Below are 11,108 nucleotides of genomic sequence, written 5' to 3'. Positions count from 1 at the left end.
CACGCAATCTAAACAAGATGTCCCAGCACGATGGAATCCCAGAATCCCAGCATGGTGAGGGTTGGAAGGGACCTCTAGAGATCATCCAGTCCAACCCCCCCTGCTAAAGCAGAGCACCCACAGCAGCTTGCCCAGGATCACAATGGCCAGGGGAGTTTGGAAGCTCTCCAGAGAAGACTGCACAACCTCTCTGGGCAGCCTGCTCCAGGGCTCCAGCACCCTCACACCAAAGAAGTTTCTCTTCATTTTCTGATGGAACCTCCTGGGTTCCACTTTGTGCCTGTTGCCCCTTGTCCCATCACTGTGCACCACTGAGAAGAGTCTGGCCCCATCCTCTTGCCCCCCACCCTTTAGCTCTTGCTGAGCATTGAGCAGATCCCCTCTAGGGCTCTTCTCCAGGCTCAACAGCCCCAGGGCTCTCAGCCTTTCCTCCTCACAGAGATGCTCCAGGCCCCTCAGCATCTTTGTAGCATCTGCTGGACTCTCTGTCTCTCTTGAACTGAGTAGCCCAAAACTGGACCAAATATTCCAGCTGTGGCTTCACTAGGGCAGAGCAGAAGAGAACCTTCCTGAACCTGCTGGCCACACTCTTCTTCTTTGCAACCCAGGAGATCATTTGCCTTTTTTGTTTGAGGGCACACTGCTGGTCATGGTGAACCTGTCCAAGCTTCACTTAGTGATAGCCTTGGCTGCAGTGATCACTACAGTGTGGAGTTTGGGATCTATCTCAATACCAGTCAGGTTTATCTCAATGCCAGGCCTCACCTGGCCAAGAAAATGAGATGCAGAGGTGGGAAAAGGCCAGCAGAGAACGAGATGGAAAGTAGAGCTCATTGCATGCAATCACTGCAGCATTCTAAGCCTGAGGTTGAATGGAAATGAGGTGTTGAAGCACAGTTCTGCCACAGCTTTGGCTTGTGGCCATGAGCAAATCAGCACGTGTGGCAGGACTTGTCTGCATTACCCTGGAGAGAAAGAACTCATGTTCTGCACCCGCATGGTGTGAAGCAAATGGACTCTGGGAAGTCAGGAGCTGTGGATTCCCTGCTCTGCTATCTCTCTGCCATTTTCCCTGGATAAAAGCCATCAAGTTGGGATAACTTGTGGGCAGTCAAGGTGTGAGGCCAAGAAGGATTTGCACTCCCTAGGACTTGTACTTTAGGGTCTAAATCAGGAGATACATCTTATTTGAAAAATGCAGAGCTCCTCAAGTGGAGATACAACTTCAGATATGCTCCTGGACAAGGGAAATGGGCATTTAATAGACTCAGTGGTTTGATTCACTGAAACCCTTTGGCTTCTGACCCTGCTGTTGGGTGGCTTCAGGATGCTGATGTTGAATATGGTGGAGCTCAGGGACTTACACACTCAGGTACCCTCAGGATTGGCTTTAAGCTGTGAGCTGTGCAGTAATGACACCAACAGGTTCAAGGTCAGGTTGGATGAGGCCTTGAGCAACCTGGTCTAGTAGGAGGTGTCCCTGCCCATGGCAGGGGGGTTGGAACTAGCTGTTCTTTAAGGTCCCTTCCAATCCAAAACATTCTGTGATTCTATATTAAGAGCTACATGTTGAGAAGATAGCTGGGGATAATAACTTGAAGTTTCACCATAGCTTTCCACCCAGGAATCATGGTCCAGACTGCAGTAACCTGGATCCACCAAAGGCTCAAGAAGTGGCAGAATGAAGTCTTTGGTCTCTCTGCTCAGTGGTGCTGCCAGAAGGGGTGGTGACAGCATCAGTACCTCCTTAAGTGACCTCTGTGCTGTCCATGTTAACATACGAGGGAGCACCTGGGTACCATTGTTGGACAAAACCCCATCCTTGAAATGCAGAGGAGGTCACTGAGGTAATGGAGGCAGGTTCCACTTAAACCTACCATGACTCCTACTTGTTGCACTCTACCTTACAGGTGTACATGGCTGTTAAAAGCTGACCCTCATTGACTGAACACCATCGAGCTGACCATGGCCTGACTCATGTCCCTCTTGTTTCTCCAGGGCTCCCTTTGGCCACAGTGACCATGTGGCCAGGCTGCTGCTCCCATACATAATGCATGGCCCAGCCTGCTTGAAACTTTCCACAAAGAGCTGGAGCTCCAGTTGCATGATTTTGGATTAACTATTCATATGGCTGACACTGGATCCCCTTGAAAACAATGGCACACAACAGATGGTGGTGCAAGTTGGGTATCACCTAACTTACAATGACCTTTGTGGGTCTCAGGTAACTGGTCACAGAGTGGGACACCTCCTGAAGATCTGTGGGAGGTGATCTGTCAGAGGAAAGGAGAGGCGACCAAGCAGGTGGGTTGTGTTTAGTTCTTGGTTAAGCTGATACATGTGCAGCAAGGCTGCTAATGATGTTGCTGAAAGCAGGGATGAAGCTCCTGTGTGTGCTGAGACTGGGCATGACAGGTTTGTTGGGGTGGAGTCATGGCTGAGGTGGTGAAAGCTGCTGGTGCCTTCATTAAAATAAAAGCAGAGCCAAACAAAGCCAAACCCAGCCCAACTGAACCAACACAGCCTAAGCCTACCTGATCCAACTAACCAAATCTAACTAAACCAGACTCATCTGACTAAACTGAACCAAATCCTAAATAATCCAATCCAAACTAATCCAATGCAATCCAACTGAACCACACCCAAGAGAGCCTAACTGAACCCAAACCAAACTACTCCAACCCAGTCCAACCAATCCAGTCCAACTGAACCAGGCCCAACCCAGCCCATGTGAACCCAATCCAAACTAACCCAGCCCAGCCAACCCAGTCCAATTGAACCAGACCCAACCCAGCCCACCTGAACCCAATCCAAACTAACCCAGCCCAGCCAACCCAGTCCAACTGAACCAGACCCAACCCAGCCAAGTCCAACTGAACCCAACCCGATTTAACCCAAGCAACCCAATCCAACTGAATCAGACCCAAACCAACTCAGTCCAAATGAATCCAACCCAACTGATTCCAACCCACCCCAGCTGAACCCAGCTCAGCATACCCACTTCAAACCAACCGAACCAAAGCCACAAGGGCCCAGCCTAGCACCAGACACGCCCCGAGGAAGCCAGGCCAGGGCAGGGGAGGCCGTGCAGCCCCAAGGTGCCCGATGTCCCCGGCGCCCTGTGCCACTCGCGTCCCGGAACGTCCGTGCGCCGTCGCCGATTGCCGGGGGGACGCGGGGAAAACTCGGCGCTTCCGGTTTCGCTTCCGGAGTGGGCGGGAGGGGAGGAGCGGCGGCCGGCAGGGCCCTTCCGGCGACCCGTAGCGGTGCCCCCGCGCGCTGTGCCGGGCCGTCTCCGTCCGTCGCCGCTCTCCGGGTTCCCCCTTCCCATCCCAACAGGGTGGGCCCGGAGCAGCCGGGGCCGCGGGTTCGCGTCCCTTCCTCCCCAGCGCTGCGGCGCCGGGGATGGGCCGCGGGCCCGGGGCGGGCGGCAGGGATTCGCGGGGCGGGTGAAGGCGGAGGTGGGCGCTGGGGCTGCCCCGTCTCGCCGCTGGCCCGCAGGGGCTGGCAGGACCCGGGGGGCAGCTGGCCCCGAGGGGGCCGCATGTGCCCTCCGCCGGGCACCGAGGCAGGACGGAGGAGGAGGCGGAGGGAGAGGCCGCCCCGGCGGCGGGGCAGGCCGGTAGGCCCGAACGCGGCCGTCCCGGTCGTCGGGGCCGAAGTCGGGAAGAGGAAGAGGCGGCGATGGAGGGCCTGGCCGGGTACGTGTACAAGGCGGCGAGCGAAGGGCGAGTGCTGACGCTGGCCGCGCTGCTCCTCAACCGCTCCGAGAGTGACATCAAGTACCTGCTGGGCTACGTCAGCCAGCACGGCGGGCAGCGCTCCACCCCGCTCATCATCGCCGCCCGCAACGGCCACACCAAGGTGGTCCGGCTGCTTCTCGAGCACTACCGTGTGCAGACCCAGCAGACCGGCACGGTCCGTTTCGACGGGTATGTAGAGCTCTGTGATGCTCCACCAGGATGGTCTAGTGGGAAGGGACCTCTAAAGGTCATCCAGTCCAACCCCTCTCAGCAGGGACATCTGCAACTAGGGCAGGTTGCTCAGAGCTCCAAACAACCTGACCTGGAATGGTTCCAGGAATGGGGCATCTCCTGCCTCTGCAGGTAACCTGGGCCAGCTCTCACCACCCTCAAGTGTCAAATGTTTCTTCCCTGTCTCTAGTCTTTTAGTTCAGACCATCACCCCTTGTCCTGTCACAACAGAAGTCTGCTCAGAAGTCTGTCCCCAGCTTGCTTCTCAGCCCCCTGAAGGCCTGAAAGGCCACCAGAAGATCTCCCTGGAGCCTTTTCTCCAGGCTGAACAACCCTAACTCTCTCAGCCTGACCTCACAGCAGAGGGCTTCCAGCTCCCATCACTGTTGTGGCCTCATCTGGCCCTACTCCAACAGGTCCATGTCTCTGCTGTGCTGAGGACTCCAGAGCTGGCCCCAGCACTGGTGGGGTCTCAGCAGAGCAGAGGGCAGAATCCCCACGTTGTTGGGGATCAGCTCAAGACATGGGAGGCCAGAAATCAGAGGTGTTGGTACCTGCATGGTGCAGGGACTTGGGTCCCCACCACTCCCCCAGCTGGTGCTGAGACAGTTGCTTTGTTAGCTGTAAAAATGCCTTGTTTGACATCCCCCACCTGAAGCTTTCTAGGTCATAAATGCTTTTGCCTTTCTGAGGTCCCCCACCTGAAACTGGAGACAATAGTCATTACAACCTAGAGAGCTCCTCACTGAACAGGTCACCTTGTATTCTCTCTTGCTGTGCCAAAATGGCCTTTTCTGTGATGTCCCTTGCTGCCAGGAATGACAGCAGGCATCAGGTGATGGGGGGGTGATACCTGACTGCTGAAACCAGGCATTTGTTTACTTAAATTGAGGGTTTTCCAGTGTCCCTGAGGAACGTCCCTTCCTTGATACTGGGAGACAACATATGGGATGGCTGGGGGTGAAATGTGACATTTTAGGATGGGAAGAGAAGAAAGGGATGGAAGGGGCTGGGACCTGGTTGGGGCAATGGAGCTGATGCTACTGTTGATGTCCAGATCCCTGGGTGATGTGTTGCCACAGCAGAATCCCAGCATGGTGGAGGTTGGAAAGGGCCTCTGGAGATCATCCAGTCCAACACCCCCTGCTCAAGCAGGGGCAGCTTGCCCAGGATCACAATGGCCAGGCAGGTCAGAGGTTGTGGCCAGATGCCACAACCTCTCTGGGCAGCTTGCTCCAGGGAAAGAAGGAAGGGAGAAGGTTGTTTTTCAAAGTTCTTAAGATGCTCTTGCCTGTGTGTCACCCTTGAGTGTCAGGCTGACTAATGGTGAAGGCAGATGGCTGTTTTGAACAGCTTCAGGTTTTGTAGGTGGCTTGTGCAGAGGGAAGAGCTCACATCAGATGCCAGGAGGGGTGGTAATGGGTCCCCACTGATATCTTTCATCTGGTTCCTGCTTGATGAGCTGGAGTTCTGCCTTGTGCAGCTCCACCTGGCCCAGGGAAAGATTGTCTCAGTTCTTCTGTGTTGAAATAGTGGGGAGGAACCAACTTCCCTGTGTGCTTTGTGGGTTTTTCTTCCTCTTCCAGCCCTTTTTTGATGCAGGTAAGAACTGGTTGAGAAAACCTAGGGTGAGACCTGCCCCAAATTCAGTGAGAGGAGTGGTCTGTGTTGTGAGACAGTGATAGGAAGGGGCTGTCTCCGTGCCTCTGCTGCTGCATTTTCTTGTGCTGTGCCTTGATAGGATGGTGCCAGAGCCTCTGCCTGGTGCAGATTAAAGGAGGTGTTGTCTGAGGGACAATGGGCACAGTGGAAGTCACAGCCTGGAGAGGAGGCGTGTGACCCTGCATAGCTCTCATTCCTCTGGAGATAAGGTGGCACAGCAGCTCCCCTTCTTTGGCCTCCAGAATTTTGACTTCAATGTCATGGATTCACAGAATGGTTTGGGTTGGAAGGGACCTTAAAGCTCATCTAGTTCCAGCCCCCCTGCCATGAGCAGGGACACCTTCCACTAGACCAGGTTGCTTAAGGCCTCAACCCAGCCTGGCCTTGAACACCTCCAGGGAGGGGGCATCCACACCTCCCTGTGCAACCTGTTCCAGTGTCTCACCACCCTCACTGGAAAGAATTTCTTCCTAATGTCCATTCTAAATCTCCCTTCTAGTGCAGCAATCTGTTGCCTGGTGTTCACTAACAAATCCTAGCTCCTGTTTTAATATAAAAACATTTTAATCTAAGATTTTCCTTCATCACTCTGAATAAAGGTGGAGATGTCTCTGCACCCCACAGCTCTTAAGCAGCCTCCAAAATGTTGTCTAGAGGTGTTGGATTTGCAAACAGCCATGCAAGTTGTCTGTGTTTGTCATAAAATGGTAAAAACCACTATTTAAGTTAAAATGAAGCCAGTGCTTTATGTGAGTTTTTACACTGAGACCAAAATATGGGGTTTTCCTTCAGAAAGGAGGCTGAGGGGAGACTTCATGGGCCTTTTTCTTTCAGGAAAGGAGTGTAACAGCCTCTCTTAGTGTGAGCTTTGAGGAAATCTGGAGAGCAGGTCTTGCGAAGAGCAGCTGAGGGAACTGGGGGTGTTCAACGTGAAGAAGAGGAGACTGAGGGGAGACCTTCTGGTTCTCCACAGCTCCCTGAAAGGAGTTCCTGGAATGAGGTGGGGGTTGATCTCCCAAGGAGCAAGCAACAGGACAAGAGTAAGCGGCCTCAAATTGCACCAGAGGAGGTTTAGGTTGTAAATGAGGAGCAATTTCTATAGTGAAGGAGTGGTCAGGCATTGGAACAGGCTGCTCAGGGAGGTGGTGGAGTCACCATCCCTGGAGGTCTTCAAAAAATGTAGACATGGCACTTGGGGATATGGTTTTAGTGGGCATGGTGGGTTGACAGTTGGACTATGATGATCTTAGAGGTCTTTTCCAGCCTTAATGGTCCTAGGGTTGTATGAAAACCATTCTAGTAGGAGAAACTTCTTCACTGAAAGGGTTCTCAAACACTGGAACAGGCTGCCCAGGGAGGTGTTTCAAAGGAGCAGGGATGTGGTGCTGAGGGACACCAGACTTGGTTTGACTTGATCTTAAAGGTCTTTTCTAACCAAAACCATTCTGTGATTCTATATTCAACTCTTTTTGAATTATTATTTAACTGGGAAATGTGGCTCTTTGGACACATGGAAATCAGATTCGTGTCCCCCAGTGATCTGAGTGTGCAGCAGCTGCCTGTTTCTACATTGAAGTGCCACTTTGAAAGTCAGGGAAGGACATCAGCTTTGTCTTTGCAGTCACACACAGCGTGCTGGCTTTGGGAATGAATTTTGGGAATGAAACCATCTCATGAAACTTCCACTCTGCTTTGCTGAAGTTAACTGTCCCCTCCTTTACGAGCACCAGCAGGCTGTCTGTGAAGCTGCAATGGAAACCAGACCTCTGAAACAGGCCAGCTCAGCACTCCTTCTGCTTTAGAAAGTTTTTATTTGATTCCTGGAATTCCCTCTGTGGAACCAGGCTGCTGCTCTGGAGGCTTTGGAACAAGAAGGATTGGTGCAGCGGAAGCAAGGGCAGTTTTGCAGCTCGCAGGATGACTGAAGGGATGTGAAATTCTTGAGGCAGCTTTAGTATTCAGCTGGAGGTTTTTGTGTCCCTCTGCTCCTTTTAACTTTTCTGCCTTTCTTTAATGTGCCAGTTTCTGGCATAAGGCATCAAAGGAGACGTAACTCTTGGAACTATTCTTCCCCAGACCTCCCCAGGCTGAGGGCTGGAGCTTGCAGGTGGCATCTTCAAAGCATGTTCTAGTGCAAAATGTGGCTAACTCCCCAGGCTGCTTTGAAGTTTCACCTTCCAGTGCTTCTTTGGGAGGTCAGTGTGTTTGAGAAGTCTCATTCTTTTGCCTTGGTCATCCCAGGAGGTTCTTTCAAGTGCAAAAATAGGATGGATAGAAACCAGCTTTTGCTGGCTGGGTATGTATGTGCTTGCTGTAGACGACATGGGTCACAACCATTGAGACTTCAGGCTTGGAGCAGAGTGGCTGGAAACCACTGTGGAAAAGGACCAGGGATGCTGGTCAACAGGAGATGGAGATGAGCCAAGGTGTGTGCTCAGGTAGCCAAAAAGGCCATCAGCATCCTGGCCTGGGTCAGGAATAGTGTGGCCAGTAGGAGTAGGGAAGTGACTGTCCCCCTGTACGCAGCACTGGGGAGGCCACACCTTGAATCTTGGGTTCACTTTTGGTCCCCTCACTCCAAGAAGGACATTAAGGTCCAGAGGAGTGCAACAAAGCTGGTGAAGGGTCTGGAGAACAGGTCTGGTGAGGAGCAGCTGAGGGAACTGGGGGGTTTTAGTGTGGAGAAGAGGAGGCTGAGGGGAGACCTCATTGCTCTCTGCAGCTCCTTGAAGGGAGGTTGGAGCCAGGTGGGGGTTGGTCTCTTCTCCAAGGAACAAGTGACAGGACAAGGGGAAATGGCCTCAAACTACCAGGGGAGGTTGAGGTTGGACGTGAGGAATAATTTCTTCATGGAAGGTATTGTCAATGCCTGGCCCAGTCTGCCCAGGGCAGTGGTGGAGTCCCCATCCCTGGAGGTGTCTCAGAGCCATGTAGATGTGTTGCTGAGGGATGTGATTTAGTGGTGCCATGGCAGTGCTGGGTAATGGTCTTGAAAGTCTTTCCCAACCCAGATGACTGTGTGGTTCTGTGATTGTGTGGTTCTCTGACTGCACGAGTCTGTGATTCATGCTGCCTGGCTGTCTGTAGAAGACACCTTGGGCTGGACCCGGTGATCTCTTGAGGTCTTCCAACCTCTAGTGCCCTGTGATCCCATGACAGCAGGTTGGTTTAACAGCTTGTCCCTGCCTTGCCATTTCCAGCTTCGTGATCGACGGAGCCACCGCCCTGTGGTGCGCGGCGGGAGCCGGCCACTTCGAAGTGGTCAAGCTGCTGGTGAGCCACGGCGCCAACGTCAACCACACCACGGTGACCAACTCCACCCCGCTGCGGGCCGCCTGCTTCGATGGCAGGCTGGACATCGTCAAGTACCTGGTGGAGAACAACGCCAACATCAGCATCGCCAACAAGTACGACAACACCTGCCTGATGATCGCCGCCTACAAAGGCCACACCGAGGTGGTCAGGTACCTGCTGGAGCAGCGCGCCGACCCCAACGCCAAAGCGCACTGCGGCGCCACCGCCCTGCACTTCGCTGCCGAGGCAGGGCACCTGGAGATCGTCAGGGAGCTGGTCAAGTGGAAGGCCGCCATGATGGTCAACGGCCACGGCATGACGCCCCTGAAGGTCGCCGCCGAGAGCTGCAAGGCCGACGTGGTGGAGCTGCTGTTGGCTCACGCCGACTGCGACAGGAGAAGCAGGATCGAAGCTCTGGAGCTGCTGGGTGCCTCCTTCGCTAACGACAGGGAGAATTATGACATCATGAAGACCTATCACTATTTATATTTAGCCATGCTGGAGAGGTACCGAGACAGCCAGGACATCATCGAGAAAGAAGTTCTTCCGCAGATCGAAGCTTATGGAAACAGGACTGAATGCAGGACTCCTCAGGAATTAGAGTCTATCAGGCAGGACAGGGATGCCCTGCACATGGAAGGCCTCATTGTGAGGGAAAGGATTCTGGGCTCGGACAATATCGACGTTTCTCACCCCATCATTTACCGGGGGGCTGTCTATGCCGATAACATGGAGTTTGAACAGTGTATCAAGTTATGGCTTCACGCCCTGCACCTGAGGCAGAAAGGCAACAGGAACACTCACAAGGACCTCCTGAGGTTTGCTCAGGTCTTTTCTCAGATGATCCACCTAAACGAGCCTGTGAAGGCCAAGGACATCGAGAGCGTTTTGAGGTGCAGCGTCTTGGAGATAGAGCAAGGCATGTCCCGCATCAAAACCACCCCGGACTCCGACATCCACACAGCCATGGACAACTACGAGTGTAACATTTTCACCTTTCTCTACTTGGTCTGCATCTCCACCAAGACCCAGTGCAGCGAAGAGGATCAGTCCCGAATCAACAAGCAGATCTACAACCTGATTCACCTGGATCCCCGCACTCGGGACGGCTCCAGCTTGCTGCACCACGCCGTCAATTCCGGCACGCCGGTCGACGACTTCCACACCAACGACGTCTGCAGCTTCCCCAACGCTCTGGTCACAAAGCTGCTGCTGGATTGCGGTGCGGACGTCAACGCCGTGGACAACGAAGGGAACAGCCCTCTCCACATCATCGTCCAGTACCACAGGCCCATCAGTGACTTCTTGACGTTGCATTCCATCATCAACAGCCTGGTGGAGGCTGGTGCTCACACGGACATGACGAACAAGCAGAAGAAAACCCCTCTTGATAAAAGTACGACTGGGGTGTCCGAAATACTCATTAAAACTCAAATGAAGCTGAGTCTCAAGTGCCTGGCTGCCAGAGCAGTACGGATCTATAACATCAGCTACCAAAACCAGATCCCCAGAACTCTGGAAGAGTTTGTGAAGTTTCACTAAGCTTGGTGAAAACTTTTTCGTGGCGGTGCTAATCCCGGGACAACATCAGACGCAGACAGCAGGATGCAGATGTAGATGTGGAGTTGTTTGCCTCTCTTCTTTTGGTTTTGGGTTCCTCTGGGTGCAATCTGCAGCCTCAGTTCTCATCTTGGGAGATGAGATCTTGGGAGCAGATCTTTGGGGGTGGTGGGGAAGGAGGAGGAAAAGAAAAAACCCCAAACCTAAGCCACATTGTTTTCCTGTCGTCGAAATGAGTTCGGTCGTTTGATTAAAAGAAATTGCTTTCTTATCACTTTGTTTTTATAACCAAAATGGGAAGAATCTCCACTGTAACTGGTGCAGAATGGTTTTGTTTCCAGTCCACATCCCCACTGATTTGCAGCTAAATGCTTGAGGTGGTGATTTTCCCTCTAAAAAAGCTCCCCCTCCACACTTTTTTGTTTTTTTTTTTTTTTTCTACCAGTAGCTTTGCAAATTTTAGAACCTGTTGGAGTAAGGTGGGAAAGAACAGTTGGAAATTATGTGGTGGTTGGTTGAAAGTGATGTCTTGACATACAGAGCAGTGTGTTGCTCTCATACCTCACTGTCTTTTTTTTAAATGCCTTTCAGTTGATGCTGAAGATGTTGGTAACACTT

At 52.8% G+C, this 11,108-nt stretch overlaps 1 protein-coding gene across 1 annotated transcript; it reads left to right on the top strand.

Annotated features, from left to right (window-relative positions):
- Positions 1-3,684: 3,684 nt before the first annotated feature.
- Positions 3,685-10,887, top strand: FEM1B (fem-1 homolog B). Its single transcript, XM_054387978.1, has 2 exons — positions 3,685-3,932; positions 8,837-10,887. The coding sequence occupies exons 1-2, from the start codon at positions 3,685-3,687 to the stop codon at positions 10,470-10,472; spliced, it is 1,884 nt and encodes a 627-aa protein (XP_054243953.1). The 3' UTR covers positions 10,473-10,887.
- The last annotated feature ends 221 nt before the right edge of the window (positions 10,888-11,108 follow it).

The sequence above is a fragment of the Indicator indicator genome, chromosome 16 (assembly GCF_027791375.1).
Source record: "Indicator indicator isolate 239-I01 chromosome 16, UM_Iind_1.1, whole genome shotgun sequence".
In the NCBI taxonomy this organism is placed as follows: Eukaryota; Metazoa; Chordata; class Aves; order Piciformes; family Indicatoridae; genus Indicator; species Indicator indicator.
Note: the sequence above shows the minus strand (reverse complement) of the source record. Positions and strands in the feature narration are given on the sequence as shown.